Source organism: Eptesicus fuscus, chromosome 11, assembly GCF_027574615.1.
Source record: "Eptesicus fuscus isolate TK198812 chromosome 11, DD_ASM_mEF_20220401, whole genome shotgun sequence".
Classification (NCBI taxonomy): domain Eukaryota; kingdom Metazoa; phylum Chordata; class Mammalia; order Chiroptera; family Vespertilionidae; genus Eptesicus; species Eptesicus fuscus.
In genome coordinates, this window is record NC_072483.1 from 74,602,435 (window position 1) to 74,627,463 (window position 25,029).

At 43.4% G+C, this 25,029-nt stretch overlaps 1 protein-coding gene across 3 annotated transcripts in view; it reads left to right on the forward strand.

Annotated features, from left to right (window-relative positions):
• The first annotated feature begins 12,764 nt into the window (after window positions 1-12,764).
• The window catches only part of MREG (melanoregulin), a 53,277-nt gene continuing 41,012 nt past the window's right edge, over window positions 12,765-25,029 (forward strand). Inside the window, exon 1 of one of the 3 annotated variants that reach the window (XM_054723358.1) lies at window positions 12,765-13,100. In XM_054723358.1, coding sequence (XP_054579333.1) covers window positions 12,915-13,100 — 186 coding nt within the window. In that variant the 5' untranslated portion in view covers window positions 12,765-12,914. Of the gene's footprint in view, window positions 13,101-13,128; window positions 13,270-25,029 lie in introns of those variants that run through there. The other 2 variants (XM_054723357.1, XM_054723359.1) reach the window with 2 other exon arrangements.

The window sequence follows — 25,029 nt, forward strand, 5'->3', positions numbered from 1 at the left end:
GAAGTCGAATTTCTATAAACCTTCTTAACACAAAAGATTGGCTAGTAGGAAGTAAAGAGGACTTTAAAGAACATGGAAATAGCAGTTTCCAGGAACAGCTACTAATCTACTGGGACTGAGATGAAGAACCCTACTCCCCCCACCCACCTCCCAGCTGACATCCAAACCTTGTTGGGAGGGCACGGGCGGGCCCACTTGATGGCTGGGCAGTCACTGTGGTGTTCTGCTGGTGGAACTTGCTGGAAATGTGCCCTCTGGAACTTGCCCGAGAATATCCACCATCTAGGGTGCCAGGGGAAACTTCATGGGAGGTGTCACATCAGAGGCTCTGCTGCACAACTACCTGAGGGAGGTGCCAAGGACACTGGTGATGCAGCTACTGCTGGCTGCCCTGCACCACCACCAAGGCCTGCAGACTGGAGTCTGGAGAGGAAAGCCTTCACCTCCTACAGTGTCTCTCCATCGCCCTCTCCTGACAAAGCTCAGTGTCAGCTGGCAAAGGAAAAACTGAAGGGCCCAGATCCATTGTCACAGAGCTGAGAAGCAATGAATCTATCACTGGCCCACTTGGGCCTTGGCGTCAAGCAGCCTGTCACTTTCCTTAAGGAACAGTGCCACTTCGGGGCTCCGCGTTGGTCTCTATGTGGACAGGGGGCACATTGAGAGGCAGCTCCAACTGCATAGGCTTTGCTTAAGTGGGAGCCCCTGATGTTGGGCCTGTTTGCAGTTTTCCTTCACTCTTGTGCCCATAGACCAGTTCTGTGGGGGCAGGCGGTGGGGGCTGGGGAACACCAACTGACTGAGTCTTCTGGTCTCCTTGGTGTTCTGTGCCTCTCTGGGGGCATGAATGTGTGAGACAAAAGTAGCACTTTGTGCCCACTCCTCAGTGTTTTGTCCACATGCTTCTGGCCCAGGCGTTCTCATCCAGTTTTTCTGTCCTTTTCCTTTCAGGTGCTGGCTAAACCACATGGCTGTGGGCCATCTGCATATATTCTCACTTAGGGCTATTTTCCTTTCCAGCGAGAATACAGATTGCACTGCCTACAGATTGCTTATTAGAAAGATTTTCCCTCCCCTGCCTCACAGGACTTCCTCTAAATATGGCTATAATGAAGTTCTGACCACTCTGAAGGAAGAATTTCAGACCAGGACACAGTCCAGGAAAGGGTCAACCAGGCAGATGGGAAGTCCTTGAGCCAGTCACCCATTGGTTGGCCCCATGGCTCACAGGAATAGGCCTGAGTTAACAACTTGGCTGTGTTCAGTTTTTGGCTGGGAGCATCCCGAGGGCAAATGCACTGGTGCATCCAGAGCTGTCAGCCAACTGTGCTCTCTAAAGCAGGGATCTACACTGTGCATTTTGATGGCTGCCACATGACTATATCCTGTAACTGTTTTGGCCCCATTTACTTTTAACACTGCCCAGGGACTTGGCACAAAAAAGTGTCACCTTGTGTCTGGACACAAGTGCCTACTTGGGATTCTAAGACTTACTAGTAGCTGCAAGCTTCATCTTGAACTTTTGTTTCAGCTGTTAGTGTTTCTTCTGTGCTCCTCATTTACAAGACTTTCACTTCACTGAAGTAGCTGCCTGAATAAGATCAACTAGCAGGAAGATTCAAAACCATTAAAAAAAAAGGTGTATTATACCAAAGCTAGTGATTATCTAGCTCTTGCCTTAAGATAGGTATGCATAGTTTGAATCTTTTCTTGTGGACAAGGGTATTTATGGTTTGTCTGATAACCAAGGCTCTCTGTTGGTTAGTGGCAGTTTTCACCCACCACATAGAGAGAGAAATATGTGTGCACCCTGCCCTAGTGGGAGTCAGATTGTGGGGACCTGCCAAGTCCTAATGCTGTCGATGTCAACACTGCATTCCTGGGGGACATCTCCCCACATCTAGCAAGGCTCTCTGACCTGTATCTATCTGTAGCCTCCAAACTTGCTCTCCTTGAAGTTGTCAGTGCCCTACAAGGAAAGTCCTTGAAGATCCCTTCTGATTGAGACCACTCTGCTGAAGCTACTAACAAACCTTTCTGCTTACTGCTCCTTGCATGCCTATTTTGGCCTTCAAAATACAGCTACACTTCTGCCATAAGCCACCCTTCTGCTCATTAAGTCCTCCTGCTTACTTTGGCATTCTCTGTCCATTTCTATAAAGCTATTGGTAGACTCTTTCCATAAGTTATAGATTTTAGAATCTGCTACCTGGGTTGAAATCCCAGCTTCTACCACTTACTTGCTTTTATAACAGCTTAGAGACAATTGAGGAATTTAAATATGAGTTGCATATGAGTAGATAATATTTAAAAATTACTGGTCATTTTCTTAGGTGTGATAATAGCATGGCAGTTACTTTTTACAAAAGTTACTTACCCATCAGGGAAGAATTGTTGGTATTTGGGATTTGCCTTCACATACTTCAATTTTTAAAACAAGTGGGGGAGAGGAAGGGAGCAAGAGAACTGAGAGGGAAACATGGTAATAGTCGTTTAAGCAGCGCAACATGCATCATACATTATATGGTTGATTCTACTATTCTCTCTACCTTTGAGTAAGTTTGGGAATTTCCCAGGTAAAAAACTATAAAAATTAAAGTGATCTCATTACTTACTTAGATAGAGGGTAATATGGGAAAGAGTTACCTGGTTATACATAAAGGTTATTTGGGAGAAACATGATGAGTTTCCACTGGATGTCAATAGTTTTGGGGGGTTCATGGGTGTGGGAGGCCAGGTTTCAAATGGTGGTGATATGGTCGTGAAGTAGCTAGTTATTAATAATAGGAAAGGAGGAAAAGGGGAAACCAGACATTATAAGTATGGCCATTTGAGCAGCTTCACCAGGAGATCCTTACTTTCCTCTTTTTTTATGTGGCAAAAATATATGTAACAAAAATTTGCCATTTCATTAAGCAATTTTTAATTGTTTGTTTGGAGTGTGCCTTTCCAAATAGATAACCATTTTGGAGGTTGTTACATGGGATCTCTGAACATCAGTTTTATATCAACTGACTTTTAAGTCTGTATGAATCACAACACTTCAAATTCTTTTTGTAGAAAAATATTCTTTTCTTCTAAACAGAAATTCCATCCACATTTAAATGAATTGCTCATACTCATACATAATTTTTTTATATCTACTACTTGAGTATTCAGTGTCTACTACTTGAATAGAATGCTCAATTTTAAATACAAATAGTTTTACCTGTAAATTTACTATGAGGGCACAGTAACATTTTGAGAATTTCTCAGAAGTGAGGGCTCCTACAGTGGAAAGTTAATTTTAACAGAACAGAGTGCTTCCAAGAAAAGAGTTCTTTTTTATCCATTTTCAAAAAATGTAGGTGATATTGATGTAGCATAAAATTAACTATTTTTAAATGAATGATTCAGTGGCATTTAGTATATCCACAGTGTTATGCAACCACCACCTCTATTTGAAAATATCCTCCAAAGGAAACCCTATACCCACTAAGCAGTTGCTCCTCAGTCCCCTCCCCCAACCCTGGCAACAACTATTTGGCATTCTGTCTCAGTGGATTTACCTATTCCAGATATTTCATGTAAGTTGGATCATATAATATGTGGCCTTTTATGTCTGGCTTTTTTCACTTACCATAATATTTTTGAGGTTCATCCACATATTGTAGTATTTATTTTTAATCAATATTGTGAGTGAGATTTCCTCACTAATGGTTGACAGAATTTCCTGAACCTTATTTCTAGCATGTCCCCTCCTAAGAGTAGAAGGCTTTATTAATTAATAATGCCTGGAGAACTTAATATATTTACTATAATAATAATAATAATAATAATAATAAAGAATCTAAGCTGATGAAAGAATCCCTGACATTTGGAGAGGAAGGACATTCTAAACTTAAGGATAGCCAGGAAGTAGGTTCTGAGATGTGCCACACAGATCCCCCTGCAGGAAGGAAGGAGACACGAGGCCAGCTTCTGGAAATGCTGCCAGCACTCTGCCCTCATCTGTCAGCCCTGCTCCTGGACAACCTCAGCGGAAGCTGCCTCACCCAAGGTCATGTTCCCTTTCTAGGTAACCCTCATCCCTCATCCAGAGATTGATTGTCATGAGAATATAAAGGCCAATCCCCCTCACCCTAACTCAGAAAAGCTTAGAAGGTCATTCTGAGACAGGCTGAGCCTCTCTTAAGATGGATGGGAGTGTTCATCAGTTATTATTTTTTTGAGCCTCTCCTAGATAAGATTAAAGGTTCTTTTCAGGCACTCCTCAAACCAATGCATCTGTGCCTGCACCAGCCAATGCCAGCCTACCCTACCGCCGGAGCCTAGGGAACAAAGAGATCCACTCTGTGCCTGCACGAAGAAACCCAGAAACCCAGTGCTATAAAGCCAGACCCCAGCTCACATTAGGGAACCATGCTCTCTGCTAGTGTGTGCCCCCTTGATGCACCAAGCTCCCGCCCTTTCTCCCCTCCCTCCATCTTGTTTTCAGTAAGCCTCTTTTTTTTTTCTAACTGGTTTTCCTCCTCTCTTGATTTCTGTCCTGTGGGGGGCAGAGGGGGATAAGGGTGTAAGACCCCATCACCAGTGACAGTTCTATCTCAGAACTCTCCTTAGGGCTGTCCCAGGCCCAGTCTACTCCCTTTTCTTCCCCTCTGTTCCCAGGTGTTGACTCATGAGCACTTCCTACTAAACCTCCTGGAAGCTAAGTCCACCTCAGAGTCCTGGGAACCCAGTGGGTGATACCAGGTTTCTTGCTTGATTATATGAGGTGTCAGTGGAGGAATGCAGGTCCTCTCAGAGGAGAAGCTTTGCTCTTTTGCTCTGGGTTCTAGAGATCTTCTCTCCAAGTTTTCCAAGTTGTTCCTCTCAAGGTCTTTAATGCAACCTCTCTGGTATTTGGGTGGAGGGGATAGTGTGGAAGGATGTGCAAGATAAAGAGGGTGGCTCAGTTTAAAATTCCCATCTGAAGTGACAAGGCCTTTCTAAGCTGAAAGCAGCTGACAGCTGATGGAGAGAAGACCCTGGTGATGCCCAGCACGGGAAGGGTGAATGGAGCTTATAGACTTAAGTTAGCAGACTTCACAAAGTCATGGAAAAGGGTGCTCATGGCATATACTTAAATGGGGCCTCTGCTTTGGCTATGTAGACATGAAGCATCTACCTGTTTGTCAAGAGTCTGACTCTCTAAGTTCTGGCATGTGCGGTTGACCTTCCTTCAGACACAGCCCACTATGGATGCTCTGCTGACACCGGCCTCCCTCATTCCTGCTTTGTCTTCTCTGTTCCGGCTTCTTCCCATTCCCTGCTCCTCACACCAACTTCTACCTCACCTCCATTATTAGGCAGAACAATATAGTTCTCTTCTCTCCCGCTTAGAGCCCATTTATCAGAGGGAATGTTCACCAAAGACAGTTCTCCCTTTGGGGAATTGCACTCCCACCTTTTAATTTATGTCATTGAGCTGCTTCCAAGACAGGTTTATTTAAGTAGTTAAACAGCAAAATAAATAATAAAATTTGTAAACGAAAACTCTTTTATTTAAATTATTTATTTATTTTATTCTCTTACATAAGTTAAGAAATTTATGTAATGTCTTATGCACTTTTTCATGAATTTCAGGCTAATAAATCAAGTAGCAATGCTTACGAAGGTCAAATGAAATAGTAAAATGATCATTACGTGGTGCCTGCTAGCCAAGAGAAGGGAGGACTTATAGCTCAACTTAGCAGTGCCCTAACAGGTTGAGTGTAGCCCAGAGCCAGTTTAAACCTTCCATTTGAATATAGCTGATGGCCCTTTAAGATCTAAGTCTGTATAGGTATTTTAACTGCAACTACTTTCCCTCTGTTTAGTGACAGCTTTCTAACCCTTGTCAGATCCATCTCTGAAAAAGCTGTAGTTCATTTACAGTGGATGTCCATGAGGGGGCAGTGTGGAGAGCCATAGGAGGATTTGTTTGCTGTAATAATGGGGGACTTTACCTGGAGTTTCAGTTGTATAGAAAATTGCAGGCTTCTGGTTTGTTTATGTCTCTGTGAGTATTATAGTAAATGCAAAAATCAAACACCAATGGCATATGTTTGGTTATCAAAACTGAGATTGGTAGGATCTAGGCTTAAAGTTGGGGCAAACCTTGCCGAAACCGGTTTGGCTCAGTGGATAGAGTGTCGGCCTGCGGACTGAAGGGTCCCAGGTTTGATTCCGGTCAAGGGCATGTACATTGGTTGCGGGCACATCCCCAGTAGGGGAGTGTGCAGGAGGCAGCTGGTCGATGTTTCTCTCTCATCGATGTTTCTAGCTTTCTATCCCTCTCCCTTCCTCTTTGTAATAAATCAATAAAATATATTTTTTTAAAAAAAGTTGGGGCAAACCTTTGTCCTTTCACAGAAAATATGAACAGTGTTCATGTATTTTCTAATATCATTTTTTATGTGTGTCTTCTATTTTGTAACATAGTATCACCTTGCATATAGTAGATGCTTAGTAATGTTTATTAAGTAGAGTTTAACTGAATTAGGAAGAAGTGTGCTATGATTGATGGGTCCAGGTTTATGTTTAGTTTTAGTTAGGTATAATATGGAGAGACTTTGGAGATTATAGAATAGTTGGGATTGTAGGGAGATGTAAAAGACCAGGTTCCAGGTCACATCAGAGAGGCTGTTCTGGGCATCTGAAAAGTGTTTGTTATAGCAGGTTAGCTGTGACAGTAGAGTTAGATATAGGCATATAGTTAGGTACAGGAATATTGTTAGATAGAGCAGTATAGTTAGCTATGACAGTATAGTTAGATATGGCAGGATACTTAAACATGGGAAAGTCAGGGTGAGGTAAGGAAGGGCACATTGTAAGAATCAAAAGAATAGGTATCTTGGGGCACAGATAATTATAGAACATTTCAGTATTATAAATTTCCAATTTTTCCCCTGATAGTACTCATACTATCCGAATGAGTACTGCACATTTTTCATCTTTGTATTCCACAAGAGGTTGAGCACTGTACCATGCTTATAAAGTTAACATTCAATAAATGTTTGTTGAACTAAATAATTTTAGGTGGTCACAATTGGTTATGTGAGATGATGGGGTAGAGTCTGACTAAAGTATGTATAATTCATTAACAACAGTAATTATAGCTAACATTTACAGAGCATGTCCTAGTTTCCATGAAATTGTACTAAGTGTTTTCTGTGTGTGTACTTAGCCTAATCCTGACCACGTGGGGTTAGTGTGATCCTAGAGCCCATGCTCTTAACCATCTTGCTAATCGTTCTCAAACTTGGTGTGTGCATTAGTTAGCTGGGGCTGCCATAACAAGCTGCCACTTGGTGGCATAAGCAACAGAAATTTATATTATAGTTCTGGTGGCTAGAAGTTGAAGATCGAGGTGTCAGCAGGGTTGATTTCATTCTGAGGCCTCTCTCCTTGGCTTCTTTTATCTTCCCTCTGCATCTGTGTCCTAACCTCCTCTTCTTATAAGTAGACCCGTCATGTTGGGTTAGTAACCTCATTTAACCTTAATTACCTCTTTAAAGGCCCTATCTTCAAATATAGTCACATGTTGAGGTACTGGGGGTTAGGACTTCAACATATAAATTTTGGTGGGGACAGAGTTCATGACAGTGTACCAGAATTCTCAAGCCTCTGGAATAGGCCAGGACTAGGGCAAGGAAGGTGAGGGATTTGGGTGCCACATTTTAGGAGATGCTCACTCTCAGAGTTGTGCAAGTGTAGGTTCTGCTCCAAGAGTAAGCGCCTCTTTAAATGCTAAACTCCTCATCAGCCTCACCCAAGTTCCAGCCCTGCTTGGGAGCCTGATAAAATGGTAGATTCTGGGGCCCCAACCCCAGAGCTTACATTGCAGAAGCTCTCATGTAGGGTCTAGCAATCTGGGGTTTCAATGAACATCCCTAAGCATTCCAGTGCAGGTGCTTGGCATCACCCTTTGAGGAACCCGGCCTGTGCAAATAGCCGAGTTCCTTTACAGCCAGTGGAGTGATTTCTCTCTTTCTCTCTGGTTTGGGAGTTGATGTTGCTGAACTCATCAGTGATCTAGCTGAATTTTTAGGAGATGCACTGGAATTCTGAAGTCCCTCTTGCAGAAAGCTCCTGCAGTCTGAGTTGCTGGACATTAGACCTGCTAGAACCATGAGCTGGAGTCCTTTCTGTCCATTCCAGATGGCAGAGGTTCCTTGGACACACAACGCATTTGAGCCAGTGCCTCAGCAGCTACCATTACTGAGTGTAGTGGACATTGTTGTTTTTGCCTTGCCAGCATCCATTCCATATTTTTTGTGTGGCTCCAGTTGATTTTCCTTGGGAAACTCTCCTACTCTAGGGCTAACTGGCTTTCTTTTCCTGTCTCCCCGTTCTTCCTCACTTGAGCACCACAAGGGTGCCCATGAGACTCAAGCCTGCTCAGTAGGTGCATTCCCTCCCTCTGAAAGAGCAACTGGTTCCATGTCAGGCCAAGGAAGACATGTCTAAGGAAGACAGAGCTCTTTAGATTTTCTCTTCTGAGTTTAGGCAGCTCATACATAGATTCTTCAGAAATTAGATATAACTTTTCATGCAAACTCTGGGTTCACTAAATAGTTCTTTTTCTGTTTTCATACATTTACTCAACACATTTGTTAATGTGCGTGCATTGTTGTAGGTGATGAGAATATTGCAAAGCACAAAACAAAGTCCCCATCTCCATTAATGGAACCTACATTCTAGCTCACCATTATATCTCCAGTACCTGGCTCAATAAATATTTGTTGAATGAATAACTGAATGACACCAGCTTATGCTATGTTGCTGCAAGCATAGCATCTCTATGAAATGTACTAATGATGTGTTAGAGCTAAGTATTTTGATTTTCCTTTTTTTTTCACCCTGCATATGCCTTTTCCTCCACCTCTCAGAAGTCATCAGTAAATTCTTAACGAAGGAGGATTTCAAACTACCCTAGTAGTTGTTTTCAAAGCAGACTCTAGAGTTTTCCCTGCCATGGAAAAATCTGAGAATATAGGCCAGCAGTTGTACTTAAAAAACAAGCAGCTGATGGGTCTCTAAGTCACCAGTCACCCCAGGGGACTGCCTACTCCCCCGACACCAGGTGCCCAGGGGTTCTTGGTAAATGTCAGATGCTGCTGACTGTGATGCACGTGTTGGCATCAACTCAGGCAGCAGAAACAATCTAGCATCACCCTAAAAAAAGGAAAGCTCACTGCTCTCCAGCGAATGATGTCTGAAACAGGAAACGAGGTTGCCAAAATGTGGTCTTAGCTGTCTAGAAGCTGAAGCTGGAAGATTTGGTGCTGTTGTTACTCCTATCAAAGTGCAGTTTACCCCAAACCAGGGAAATCATGAAGGTATTCAACTTCTGGGAAGATGAGCACTATAAAAACATGCACAATTATCCTTAGAAAACTAAGAAATAGACTACATGAGCTTGAAAGAACAAGGTGTACTAATAAGACTAGATCTCTTTGTATTAATTGGAAAAAAAATTGCAGATAGATTAATTAGTACCTTTATATCAATTAAAACAAAACTCACTACTTAAAAATTGACACACAATGATACTATATATACATCACAGGCACACATGCATGTGTTTGTGTGTTCAGAAAAAATGTTATACCATATTGATAATAATGGTTGCCTGGGAGAGGGGACAGGACTATGGATTGCAGTCAGAGGGAACTTTAACTGTAATATTTCAATTTTTTAGAGGAATGTTTCATTTATAAATTTTAAAACTTAAAAATTAATTTTAAAAGAAAAACGTTAATAGTTGTTAGAGCTGGCAAACACTACACATGACTTAGTAAGGCAGGACATTAACTTCCTGATCAAGTCTGTTAAATAGATGTGGTTCTAGGGCTTTCTAGAAATAGGCAGTCTGAAACAGACTACATAAAAGATGCCCACACAGTCTTGGCCAAGTAGCTCAGTTAGTTAGAGCATCATCCTAATACACCAAGGTTGCAGGTTCGATCCCAGGTCAGGGCACATACAAGAATCCACCAATGAATGCATAAATAAGTGAAACAACTAATTGTTTCTCTCTCTCTCTCCCCTTTCCTGTTTTTCTTTCTAAAATCAATCATAAGTAAAAATTAAAAAAAGAAAAGAATGCCCACACATTGCAGAGGTACACATGTGAAAAGAAATACTGTCATACGTAGGCCAGGTAGTATTGGCAGTGGCATTTGCCTGACAGACCTATATTATTTGAAGTTCATGTGCTGAATTGTGGTGTTTCTACAGTGCTTTATGTTTTCAAATGATCTCATTTGAGCCTAGTAGGTAGGGCCGGATTCATCATCTTCATTTCGCGGAGTAGAACAATGAGGTTCAGAAAAATTAAGTGACTTATCTAAGATCAAGGTTAGTAAAGGGACAGAGCACCTGTTTTCCAGGACCCGAATGCCCTCTATAGTTTCTCTATTTTCAACAAATCCAACTCCAATAGGTAATAGTAGCTGTCAGATCCTAAATTTCATCTTCTTGCTGGCTGAGTACACATCTTGGCAGCTGCCTCTACCCACTTTCTACCTGAACCTTGGTGGACTGACTCAAATCTAAAATCCAATTTCAGAACACAGTACATTCTACCAAGTGGATTTTTCCAGCCAGTAAGATATTTGCTGTCAAGAACAATATTCAGCGTCCATCCTGGTACAGTTGCAAGTGATAAATGACATGGTGTTGGGCTTGCTATCAAAGCCCTGTGCAGGCTGGTGACAGCTGGAACTATCATGTCTGGTTAACTTTTCATGATGGGTTCTATCTCCCCAACTCAGTCAGAGTCCTCAGGGACCTTCTCTTATTCTTCTGTATCCCTCAACAGCCAGCCTCTCAGTGAACATGCACTTGATACGTTCCTTCTGCCTCTTAACGTAGCCAGGGCAGGACAAACTCACACGCAGTGACACACTTTAAAAATTAATACACCACCCGTGAGAATTAGCACTTCTGAAAATAAACTCTTGCTCGTCCTCGTCCCTGCCATATTTTTTCCATAGTATGCACGGCTGTCTAACACGCTTAAGTATGTGCTTGTTTTGTTTAACTCCCCCACTATAATGTTTGCTTCAAGACAGTAGGAGCACTGAAACCGGTGTGGCTCAGTGGATAGAGCATCGGCCTGCGGACTGAAAGGTCCCAGGTTCGGTTCTGGTCAAGGGCATGTACCTTGGTTGCAGGCACATCCCCAGTAGGGGGTGTGCAAGAGGCAGCTGGTAGATGTTTCTCTCTCATTGATGTTTCTAACTCTCTATCCCTCTCTCTTCCTCACTGTAATAAACCAATAAAATATATTTTAAAAAAAGACAGTAGGAGCAAACATTGTCTCTTTCTTTTTTAAAAAAATCTTTTTATTGATTTTAGAGAGAGAGGAGGGAGAGGGATAGAGAGATGGAAACATTGATGAGAGAGAGACATAATCCACCTGCTGCCTCCCGCACAGCTGACCAGGCCAAACATTGTTTCTTTTGCTGGCTGCTATAACCCAGGAGCCTGGGACATGCCTGCCCCTTAACAGATGCTCAGTAATTATTTGTTGAACAACACAGATGGGGAAAAATGAAAATTAGGTGGGCTGTTTAAGGGAGAGGCATGGAAATCCTTGTAATGACCCAGGTGACAAATGACACTTTGTATTGGTGGGGGTATAGGAAAACAGACACAGTCATATGTTGCTAGTCAATGTGTTAGCTCTGGAGGGCAATTTGGCAAGATCTGTCAAAATTTAAAAAGGTACCTTACCCAGCAATTCGACTGCCAACCATACACTCAATAGATATGCATGTCCAAACACATAGATCAGGCGTCCTCAAACTACGGCCCGCGGGCCACATGCGGGTGTTTTTGCCGTTTTGTTTTTTTACTTCAAAATAAGATATGTGCAGTGTGCATAGGAATTTGTTCATAGTTTATTTTTTAAACTATAGTCCGGCCCTCCAACGGTCTGAGGGACAAGTTTGAGGACCCCTGACATAGATCAAAGGTGTTCACGGCAACATTATTTTAATAACAAAAAAATCTGGAATTTACTTAAATTCCCACCCAGCTCAGAGGCCTGGCTAAATATCATATCGGCATTCATGTGACTGATAGCGGAAGATGATATATATACGGAACAGTCTCTATGATACACTGAGTGAAACAAGCCAGGGGCAGAAGCCACCGCTTGGGTGAAAAAGGAGAGGGATTTGTGTACAAGTTTGTACAAGCATACATAAATGCATACACACAGAAGCAAACATATAAATACATACATGAATAGCAATGGAAAAGCGCAAGAAACTAACGATAGTGGTTGCCTTCCTTGAGGGGGTTCAGTCAAAAACCGTGAGGCTTGCAAACGATTTTAAAAAATCACTGTAAATATAGTACTTAAAAAACACCACCACTTCTATAATGCGCCAATCCATACTCTTTGGCCGACCTTCCCTCTGCGTGGGGCTGACTTGGTGAAAATGCCCCACACTCTGCTTTAAAGGCTTGGGGGTGGGAAGGAGGACCTTTTATTTCCTCCAGGAGTGAAGCCAATAAAACGTATGAATAGATTCAGCCCAATCGCGCGCTCTGTGACCCGAGGGCTTTCCTGCTCCTTCCCCAGCCCCGGTCGGCGTCGGTGCCCTTGGATTTTGCCATCTGCCTGGAGTCCCCGCTTCCTCCTTAGAGGGCAGCAGCGGGGCGCTTCGGGGACGCATGCGCCCCAATTAGCGCCCGGGGAATTAAAAGAGAGAGAGAGAGAAAAAAAAAGTCCCAACAAAACACGCGCCCCAAACAAAACCCAAGTGGAGGAAAGAGCACGGCCCTGCAGATCCTGGACCGCGGAGGCGCCTCCGGCCTCGCCCGCGTCCCCCGCCGCGGCGTGATGCGCACAGACCGGCCCGCGACGCCCGGGCCAAGACTGTCCCCGCACCTGGATGCCGGCCCCGCGGCCGCGCCCCTGCCGCGATCGCTCGCCCGCACGGCTTTCTCGGAGTCTCCCGGCGCCGGCGGGGCAGCTCGCTCTCCATGGGGCTGAGGGACTGGCTGAGGATCATGTGCTGCTGCTGCCCGTGCCAGTGCCTGGAGGAGCCCGCAGTGCCCGAAAAGGAGCCCCTCGTCCGGTGGGTGCGCGCCCTGGCCGGGATCTGGGGTTACCTAGCCGCGGCCGGCAGCGCGGAGTGGGGATACCTGCGTGCTTGCCTGAGTTAGGGAGGTGGGCTTGCTTGAAGGCCACACTGAAGCACCATCTAAGCCCCTGATTCCTTCTTACAGGACATTCCTGTTCCTTGGGTAAGGTTTTTTTTTTTTTTTTTTTTTTGCCCGAAAGTACAAATCCCCAGAGACACCCGAGACCCAGGTGGAAGCCTGTGGAAAGTGCCAAGAATTCGGGCGCAGTTGCTGGGCAGGGAAGCCAGGAGAGGAGTTCGCATAGGGGTCCCCTGAAATACAACGGCCACTGACGGTGTATGTGATAGGTTTAGTCCAGTGCAGTAGGCAGAGTGAGTTTCTGTTTCACCCAGGAACAAAGTTGGATATTTTGTCATTCAGTTTTTATTATCGAAGGAAGATGATTTCAGTGACCGAGCACAAGGAAATACTTTTCACATTAAAAAACGTGTATTTTCTCAGTAGGATGTTGATTCTTTGCAGGTTAAACGATTAAGTGTGAGAAAATATAACGCGCTCAGTGGCTTTTGAAGGTTTTGTTCAGGGCTGCGATTTTAAGCCACCGTGTTTTAACTGCTGAAATGAAGGTTCCACTGGGTCATGCCTTGGGGGTGGATGTGAGTGAAACGAAGTATTTAAAATGAAATTAGAAAAATAAAAATATATATATATAATATATATATAAAGTGAATTCCAGGGTTGAGTAAGCAAATATCGAAGCCAGTGTTTCTTATGATTCGAGAAAGCTTTCACAACTTTAAAAGCATGATTTACTTCTCTTACTGCATCAGGTCCAAACACTCCCCTTGACTTTTAATATCTTACATAACCCCTTCCTGCCTGTCCACTCTTACTTTCCAGTACATTAAACAGTGCACACTCCTTGATTTAATCAGGCAGGCATCCTTGCGGCTCCAGGAGCAATCCAACGTTTTCTCTCCCAATTTGCCTCAAGTAGCGCCCTTTATCCCTTCTTCCCCTTCCTAAATGCTAGTTCTCAATGCCCGCTCTACAGTCCTCTTCGATTACTTTGTCCGTATTCATCTCTCTCTGTCCTGTGATTTAGGACTCGGAACTTACCATCTGCCCCTCATGATGTAGTGAGCACCCATGTATATAAACATATATATCATGTTGTTTCATATATATGTGAAATACACACATAACACACAAACAATCATACACATAATTCCCAATGTTTTTGTTTGTACTTGTAATGGGGCATTTACTCAGATTATTAGATTACTGTGGACTGGGAGAAACCCAGTAATCTACCCCTAGTCATATGCAGTGGGTAAAATCTAGACTTTTATGCTTGGGTTGCACACTCAGCTTGCAATGTTCATTGTCTCATGATGCAGACCTCAGCTTGGTCTCCCCCTCAGAGCCTTGGGTCTTTCTAATTTTCTGTCCGGGATTGCTATTTGAGTCAATAGTTTTTGGTTGTTTTAAAATCTCCACCCTCTCCTGCCTTGATTTACACTAGAAGTCAGTGCATTTTGCAAGTGATTTAAAAAAGACAGTCAATTGAGGCTGAATAGCACAATGCTCATGAGTCATATTGCCTGGGGTTAAATCCAGACTGGGTGACCTGACACAGATTATGAAATTTATTTGTGCCCTAATTTCCTTATCTGTAAAATGGGGATGGTAATAGTATGTACCCAAAGGGTTTCGAGAAATGAAATGAGCTAATCCATGTAAAGTGCTTGCTAGAGTGTCTGACACATAGTAAATATTTAATAACTTTTAGTTATTAGTTATTATTGCTATTCTTTTGAGCATGAGATTATGAGTGGACTGGTCTTTTGTGGTTTCGTGTCATTCTGGCATCATTTCAACATAACAATATATGGGAAGAGTAGCTTATTGATGGACATGTGGAGCAGTGATGTGTGTGTGTGTGTGGCTGTGGGGGGTAGGGGGGAGTACCTTCATGTTCTATCCTACCCAAGTCATCAGAAGATCCAGTTTCAAAAAATTATTTTCATTTATTTTTTATTTTTGTTAAAGTGTGAAATTTGGTGGTTTTAGTATATTAACAAAGTTGTGCAGTTGTTACCATTATCTAATTCAGAACATTTTTATCACTCCAAAAAGAAGCCATACTGCTGAGCAGTCACTTGCTGACAACCCCACTCCCCAGACAACCCCTGATTTACTTTCTCTCTTTATAGATTTGCCTGTTCTGGACATTTTGTATGAATGGCATCATACAGTATGTGGCCTTTTTGCGCCTGGCTTCTTTCACTTAGCATAATGTTTTGAAGTTTCATCATGTTGTAGCACATGTCAGTACTTCATTCCTTTTTATATTTGAATAATATTTCATTGTCTGGATATGGTACATTTTATTTATCTATTCATCAATTGATAGACATTTGGGTGGTTTCTACTTTTTGGCTCTTATAAATAATGCTGCTATGAATATTTGTGTAATCTTTGATTATATACCTAGAAATGAAATTGCTGAGTCATATAGTAATTCTGCATTTAACTTTTTAAGTGACTGCCAAAATATTTTCCAAAGTGGCTGTTTTGAAATCATATTTTTAATTAAAAGTATTTTTGTTGGATGTATTGGGGTGACATTGGTTAATAAAATTATATAGGTTTCAGGTGTACAATAATACATCTTTTGTGTATTATATTGTGTGTTCACCACTCCAAGTTAAGTCTCCTTTCATCACCATTTATCCCCCCTTTACCCTCTTCTACTTTCTCTGTCCCCCTTTTCATCATCATACTGTTGTTTGTGGCTATGAGGTTTTTCTTCCTTTGCTTTGAAATCTTGATGTGGTAAAATCATGTGGGCAGATGGCCTTAATTTTTATTTTATTGAGAACTTCATTCTTCACGTTATATCATCTTTGCTCTAATTATAAAACAATGGTTTTCAAGTTTTATTTCATACAAGATATGAAATATCTTATACCTGGAAGAGGTGTGTTTGGGGGGACATTTGTCATTTGTGTGCACGGTCATCCCCAGTCCTTTTGAAAAACGCACTGGGGACTCGTGTTAGTTTAAGAAAAATTACTCTTAGTCTCATCTTGTTTGCCAATCAGAGAATGCCACTTAGGTTTTTGACCTTGCTCCTTTTGCTTTCCCTGGAACCCAGTATGTGGAGGCAATGTCTGTCTCTTATCTTGCTTGCATCTGTAGTTCTCTCTATCCCACTAGTCACCCCCCCCCCACCCCCCACTTTCTCTAGAAGTATCTGAGGCCTCCCTGACTAAAAATTCATCCTGATATTACCAGGGCCTTCAATTACCTTGTGTCAGGTACATGTGTCACAAAGTGGTCAGCTATACCCCCACCTCCTTTACCACCCCCTCAAGATGAAATCTGGTTTTCGCCCCCTGTACAATTACATGAACATTGCTCTCTTGAAAGTTACAAGAGAAAGCAATCTGATGTTCTTTTCTCAGTGTATACGGAGTACCTCTGTGCTGACCATCGGTGCCTTCTTGCACACTTCCTCATTCCCTAGCTTCTCTGATTTTGCCCTCTCTGGTCTCTGCCTATGATCTGTCTAATGGTGCTGCTTTCCCTCCTGATGGCTTTGCCGATGCCATACTTGTTAGCTAGACATCTTGTTTGTTTTGTCTACTTCTTAAGATTCTACTCTGTTTTTAAGGCCCATTTCAGTTGCCACCTTTGTGGTGAAACCTTAGAAAGTCTCCCCAAGCAGTTATGGTGTCTCTATTTTCTTTTTACCCCCCCAGGGTCACGTACCTCATTCTGCCTGATCTTACAGTAATGTGGGTGCCAGAGCCCCTGCCAGATCAGAGGGACTAAATCTCACTCACCTTAGTATCCATTTTTGTGCCCAGCCCAGTGCTCAGCATGGAGTAAGAACTATATTAATACTTTTCCATTAATAAAATGATAATAATGGCTGTTCATTTGTTAATTTCTTTCTCTGTGCAACTTTAAAAAATGCATTTAAAACAAATCATTGTGAAGGATGATAGAGCAAACAGCCACATATCCAGGATCCAATTAAGAAAACGTTAACAAGCCCTAACCGGTTTGGCTCAGTGGATAGACTGTTGGCCTGTGGACTGACGGGTCCCAGGTTCGATTCCAGTCAAGAGCATGTACCTTGGTTGCGGGCACATCCCCAGTAGAAGGTGTTGCAGGAGGCAGCTGATCAATGTTTCCCTCTCATCGATGTTTCTACTCTCTATTCCTCTCCCTTCCTCTCTGTAAAAAATCAACAAAATATATTTAAAAAAAAAGAAAAAAAGAAAATGTTAAGAATAGAGTTGAAGCCCCTCTCTTTACCTCTGCATTACTACATCCTGCTCCCACCTCCAAGAGTGACCTGTAAATTGAATCTGTGTTTAGCATTCTTAATTTAAATAGATGGTGCCTCCTGCATGTAGGCTGTTGCCTAAGTGAGATTTCTTTACACACATTCTGTGATTTAATTGTCACTATGACCCAATGAGATAGATGTTGTCTCCATTTTGTAAATGAGGGTCCCAGGCTTAGAGAGTCACAACTGAGAGAAGTCAGAGAGTGGGAATGTGAATCTGTGTCTGTTCAAATCCAGGCCCTGCATTGTAGAAAATTCAGAAAACTGCCAAATATTTCTTAAAAGTAAATTATAATGTCTGTGTTCTAGAAACTGGTGGAAATCACTTGTCTTAGCTCCTGTCCCCTTGGCCCCTTTCTCCTTCCCTTCCTCCATGTCCGTATTATTATAATTCTACCCCCCAGATGTGGAAGCAATCTGGCCCCGGAAACCAAGCCCAATGGGAGTTAGGAAACCTGAGTCCTAGACCCAGCTATTAACCAGCTGTGGGGTCCCGGGGAAATCTCTTAACGTCCTGGAACCTTTGTTTCTTCTTCAGTAAATTGGTGACATGGAATACAGCGGCAGTGAGGCTGGCTGTAGTACTGGGAGGAATCTGAAGGCCCAGGAGATGTGCATCATGACCACTTGTTCGACTCTGTAGCTTCCCAGGGCTGCTTCACCAGCGAATAGTTGAGTAGTCATTTCTAATGCCAAGATAATAATGCTGATGGATTGTTTTTGGAATGGCTAGATCATTGATCATTTGTCTTTAAAATAGTGAACGACTTTTTGGTTTAGGATTAAAAGAAACATTTGGGATGTGGATTACTAGTTTCCTAAGACTACTGTGACAAATTACCACGAACTTGCTAGCTTAAAACAACAGAGATTTATTCTTTCACAGTTCTAGAGGCCAGGAGTCTGAAATCAAGGTGTTGGCGGGGCCATGTTCCCTCCGGAGATTCTAGGAAGAATCATTTCTTGCTGATTCCAGCTTGGAGTGGCTCCTCGTAGCTCCAATCTTCACCTGTCTTCTTCCATGTCTCTCTTCCTCTGTGTCTCAAATGCCCTCTCTCTTCTCTTTCAAAGATACCAGGCATTGGATTTAGGGTCCACCTTACATTCAGGATGATCTCATCTCAAGATCCTTACGTTAATTGCATCTTCAAAGCCCCTATTTCCAAATAAAGTCACATTCCCAGGAACTGCGGATTAGGAGTTGGACATAACTTTTTAGGGGACACTATCCCACCTATTACAATGTACTTTTGGGAAAATGTTTGAGCTTAAAGCATTGGTTTTTATTTCACTTTTAGAGCATGGCTCTTTCTATCAGGGATAAAAGCATGCTACTACCATATACAAATCCACCTGAGCACGTGGCCCTGGTAATTATATGATTTGGGAGGCACACCTGCAGCCAGTCACCTTTAAGCAGAGATGCCCAAGTGCCCTGGCACCATAAAGTCTACTGCCATATGACATCCTGCCAGGGCTGACCAGCAGACCATGAACAACGGATGAATGATTACTCTGACACACGTTTCTGTGAAAGAGACGTTAAGGGACTACTTTGCTATAGCCACCAAGTAGCCCTGTTCGCCTGCCTCCTTAGGCTTTTATTGTAACAACAGCTTGAACTAAAATTAACTATTAACTATCAGCAGGGTAAGCATCCTTGAGAAAACACCTGCATCTGTAGTGTCTTTCAAACAAGGACGTTTTGAGGTCTAAACATAAAGATCCCAGTAAAACACCCCGGGGTCAGACTTGTTTGGAAAAGTCAAGGCAGAGGCTGGCTCCTTTGCCAAGGTCCCCCAGAGGCCTCCGACCTTTCAGAGAATCCTCCTTCCAGACTGTCCAACCAAGTCCTGTGCTTCCCCACAACATCCAATACAGGCCCAGAAGAGTCTAAAATGGAATGTGTAAACACTACATGCTAAGTCATCTTTCACAATGGTTCCTTTGAATCGTTTCAGGGAAATGTAATTCTCACTCTCTAATTTCTACTGGCTGTTAATAACCGATAAGCACCACCACTGTCCAGTTGGTCAAAAGCAAGGGAAGAAAGGGAGAGAAGTAACAACCAGGTCTGAGTTTTCATTGTGGCTCTGTAAGCTACCTAGCTAGGCGAAGCGTGGAATGAGCTTCCAAATCTGTTTGCTCCCTGCTCTTCTCAATGTGCACCGCAGCTTCCACTACTGATAACAGAGTTTCCGCACCTTATCTGTGGGCAGTGAACAGAGAACAGAACGTCTATGTTTTCTTTTTCTCCCTGCCTAGAATTTTCATTAGGGAAAAATAAAATACAACCTCAGTGTGCCCTTGATGGTTGTTTCATGCCCACAGAGAGGGGCGGTTCTGAGAAGGAATTGATCTGGGCCTGTAAGTGTGGGCACCAGAATTGAATTTCCCTGACCATAAAGAAACAGTCCCGGGTGAGTGCATCCAGCATGCAGAAGAGGGGGAGACTAAGGTCACGACCTACACCTTCCCTTTCCCATCCCTCCTGAGCCTTTGTAGGTTGTACTTAGTGCTTAAGGTATACTAGGCACTGTTGTAAGTGCTTTATATCTATTAATTGAATCCTTGCCATAACCCTACGAGGTCAGTCGATTCTTGTTATTCAGAGTAGTTACGTTCTATTGCTGAATTAAAGAATATCGAACCATTGCTCCAAAGGGGAAATCCAGGGTTAGATTCCTGCTAGCAAATTCGTCAGCTGATCAATACACACCTTGTTTCGTGTGTATTTCTGCTTAAAGACACTTACTTTAATAGCTGTGGCTGATTAACATTGAACTTGCTGCCAACAGTACTGTAACTCAGGCCTGAATGAAACTTATCTAACACACTTATTTTACCACTATGCTTGGGCCTATTCTAAACAGCGAAATCACCAACAAAAAGCACAAAAATGGGGGGGAAAAAGTGACACTAGATAGTCCACCCAAAGGACACTCATTTGCAGTATGAAAGCTGAAACAAGGAAGCAGAGCTGAGCCTTGGTGGACCTCGGCAGGGAACTTGGGCCCCAAACATGTGAAAACACCGGGCCTGTTATTTTGGGGGTTACAGAGAGAATTTAGTGAGTGGGCAAATTTGCAAATACAGAATCTGGGAAGAATAAGGGTACCAGTAATTATGTCTCTATCTCCTCTTGACAGATGAAGAAACTGAGGCACAAAAGCTTCAGTAGCTTCTCAGAGGCACATATGGCAGAGCTGGGATTCGATCCTATTATATTCCAGAGCCATAGAAAGAGCAGCAGCCTCCTAGTGTGTGTAACTAGCTGCTCATGTGAGAAATTGTGTCAGAAGTGTGAGACTTGCCCTGAGTTGTGCCACTGGGGTTGAGAAACACTGGCCCCACTTTTCTGTAGTTAAGGCTGGTGAAGCCAGGCGCCAGTGGGAAAGAAGGGTGGTGGGTTTAAGACATTTAAAAGAGAATTTTCCCCACCACCCCTAGAAGGAATACCCTTCCACATGTGGAGAGTTTTTCATTTCACAGCGTGGACTCACATGACCTCAGAGCAGATCAAATTGTCTTCTGCCCTTGGAAGGGCTTTGAGAAAATGTTAGCTCATGTGTTAGTGTCAGTGCGATTGCTCAGGCCGAGGCCCAGATGGCCTGACTCTTTTCCCCATACGATGCTGCTGGGTTCCCTGAGCTGACTCAGGTCAGCCTGGCCCCCCTGCAGAAGCTGCAGGTCACAAAGCCTGTGGCCCTGGGCCGGCGGTGAGTCACAGGAAGCGACTGCAGAGGCGCCGAGGATCCTGCTGCAGGAAGGAGCTCGGGGCTCCCCGAAGAGCTGTTCCAAAGCTTGCACTTGTACCTTCTTGAAGGACAGAGGAGAAAGAGGGGAGGGTCTGTCTGGGTGCTATTCCCAGAATGGGGCCTCAGGTCCAGTGAGTTCAAGATCAGTGCTTTCTTTACCAAGATGTCAGCCACTCCAAATTCATAAGAGGATGACTTTTCAAGGTTTCTTCCCAGGCCACCTACAATATCCCTTCCAATATCCCTAAAAATATATCCCTTTCCCCCTTTCGTGACTGGCATTAGTCAGTCTTAGCCACGGTGGAAGTTCCCAAGGAGATAAAATTTCTTTCTCTTACACGTCATGTGATCTAGGTTTACTGGAACTTTTTATTCTCTAGGTATCTTAAGGTGATCTTATCAATGCACTTTGTTTAAAAAGTAAATTCTGCGTAAAAGTTGGGTAAAACCGTTTATTCTGTCAGTGGCTGATGTCCTTTTTGGTCTGGTTAATAAATATTTGTTCTGTGCCAGTTATATACTGTGCACCCTATTCCTTTGTGCTTTTTCAGGAAATAATTGGTGAGACAGTATGTGTCTAATAGAACCCCTGTACTGCCTGACATGTGGTAAGAGTTTACTGAATCGCTTCTCACTTATTTTTTTTCATTAACTTTAAAAAATTTATGTTGCTGCATTTAATATCAGAGACTAAAGACATACAGAAATATGTACAGTATAAAGAACAGCTATCAAGTGAATACTCCAGGGCAAGAGATAGCTATTGCTAGCCCCACATTCCCCATCCCTGATCATATCTAGAACATTGTGATAGTCATTTTCTTGCTTTTCTTTTTTTTTTAAATTAAATCTTTATTGTTGAAAGTATTACATATGTCCCCTTTTTTCTCCATTGACCCCTTCTAGCTTTCCCTGCCCCAGACCTTCACCACCCTATTGTCCATGGGTTATGCATATATATGCAAGTTTTTTGGTTGATCACCCATCCACCCACCCTAGCCTGCCTTCTCTTTGAGGCTCCACAGTCTGTTCTATGCTTCCATGTCTCTGGTTCTTGTTTTTCTTTATAGCTTTACCACCTAAGTATGCACCTTAACTATGTACTTTAGTTCTGCCTGCTTTTAAACTTTACATAAATGGGATCAAACTGTGTGTGTTCTTTGTGAGATCTATCCAAGTTGCCATGTGTAGCTTAGTTTGTGGTTCTCTTGGCTTTGTAGTACCTTTCATTTTATTCACTCCTTCTACTGTGGATGGACTTTTGGGTGGTTTCCAGTTAAGGGCTATTCCACATAGTTTAGATTTTAAAGTCAGCACATAAGGTGAAGTTGTTCATCCTTCAGCCATCCTGGCCACCTCCTGGGTCCTCAAGCATACACCTGCCTCAGGGCTTTGCACTTCTTGTCCTGCCTGCCTGGAATGTTCTTCCTCCTTTTACCTGTATGGGTAACTCCCTCATTTTTTCCACTCAGGTCTCTGTTCAAAATCATTGCATCAGAAAGCTCTTCCCCGATCATCCTCTTTAAAACAGTACCCACCCCCTTCGGTCAGCCCTTATTCCCGTGTATTCCTTCAGAGCCCTGCTTACCACCTGACATAAAATAGGTGCTCCTCGTTCCTTCCTCCCGTAAGAGTAAGAGTCAGCCTCACCTCCATAAATGTAATCAGGTCACATGTGAAGAGTTTGTCTGTGAGTCTGGAGACAGGGGTTCCGGCTTCATTTCTACCATTCACAGCCCTGTGACCTGGGGAAACAGCAGTTCATTCATTCAGCAAATATTTATCCAGCATCCACTAAGTATCAGGTCCTGTTCTGAGCACTGGGGATACATCACTGAGCAAAATAGATACAGATCCTGTCCTCACCGGGCTTTTATTGTGGTGATGGGAGTGAACAAACAGTGAACATAATAAGTAAATCAGAAGATACATGAGTGTGTAGGAAGGAGGAAGACAGAGCAGAGGCCAGGGAGCATGCTTGTGATTATAAATAGGTGCTTTGGGTAGGCGTCACCAAGGAGGAAGAGTGTGTAAACAAAGATTTGAAGGTGGGGAGGGAGTGAGGTATGTGGATATCTGAGGGAAATCATTACAGGCGGATGAATCAGCCCTGGGAGGGCCTGAGATGGGCGTGACTGGTGGGTGCAGGGAACTGCTGAGAGGCCTTAGAGACCACAGCAGGGTTTATACTCTGAAGTCAGGTGGGAGCCCCCTGCGGGGGGGAGGGTGCTGAGGGCCCAGGGTGATGTAATCTGATTTACATATTAAAAGGATCATTTTGACTGTCGTGTTGAGAATAGAATTGGTGGAGGCAATGGTAGAAGAAGGTAGATCAGGGGAAAAAAAAAGATTCAGGAAATCTTATGCAAGACACTGACGCTCTGACTCAGGTGGTAGGGGTAGAGGTAGACATTTTAACATGTATTGTCAATAGGATTTTCTCATTGATTAGGTGTTGGGGATGAGAGAGCCAAGGGTGACTTGAAGGGTTTGGCAATCTGAAGGATGGGGGTTCCATCCTCTGAGAGGGGAGACTGCTGGTGGGAGGTTTGGTGGGAAGAGCAGGTGTTGGCTCTCAAACTCTGTTAGATATTTGCGTGGACATGGGCAGAAGGTAAGTAGATATAAGACTCAGATTTGACAGCCATCTGAGCTGGGATACAAGTCCAGATTTAGGAGTCTTGCTCATGAAGATGGTATTTAAAGCCACGATGACATGACTGGGAGTGAATGTGAGCAGAGAAGGGACCTAGGACCGAATCTAATCTTTCTGAGCCCCAGCACTGACGCTCTGACTCAGGTGGTAGGGGTAGAGGTAGACATTTTAACATGTATTGTCAATAGGATTTTCTCATTGATTAGGTGTTGGGGATGAGAGAGCCAAGGATGACTTGAAGGGTTTGGCAATCTGAAGGATGGGGGTTCCATCCTCTGAGAGGGGAGACTGCTGGTGGGAGGTTTGGTGGGAAGAGCAGGTGTTGGCTCTCAAACTCTGTTAGATACTTGCGTGGACATGGGCAGAAGGTAAGTAGATATAAGACTCAGATTTGACAGCCATCTGAGCTGGGATACAAGTCCAGATTTAGGAGTCTTGCTCATGAAGATGGTATTTAAAGCCACGATGACATGACTGGGAGTGAATGTGAGCAGAGAAGGGACCTAGGACCGAATCTAATCTTTCTGAGCCCCAGCAGAAGAAATAAAGCATAATGCTTCCTTCCCTACCTACATCACTGGGGTCGTGTCAGGACCATCTTCCAGCCTTTAAAGCACTTAAAGCGATGCATGAAACACCATCACTCAGGGGTCTGTTTCAGCCACGGGAGTGGAAGGCATGCGGGGTAGGTGCCCATCAAGGAGCAGGGCCAGAAAAGAAGGACCCGTGTCTTCCTTACTGCACCTAAGGTAGGTCATGCCTCGGGTGCTGAGGAAAGTCATGAGCTGGGGGTTAAATGCTGAGAAAGCTCCAAGGACCTATGGAACAATGTTTAAACTTGGGGTTAAATACTGCTTAAATGTTGGATTAACTAGGTAACTGCAGGGGGCCGAAGTATCGTCTTGGAAGGAAGGGAGAGAGAGAAGGAGAGAGTAAGGATCTTAGACTCACTGCTCCTCCACCATGGAGGGAGGAAGGGAAAGGTCTGGAAGCCAGGCACCCAGTAGGCCGCCCAGTTCCTACTGGGGAATCAGACCAAGGGGCCATGGGTAGTGATGGGGTGGCACCCAACAGCCTTTGGAGGTTGTTGTTTTTTGTGTGTGTTGGTTGCTGTTAATTAGAAATTTTATCTCTTCAGTGTTTCA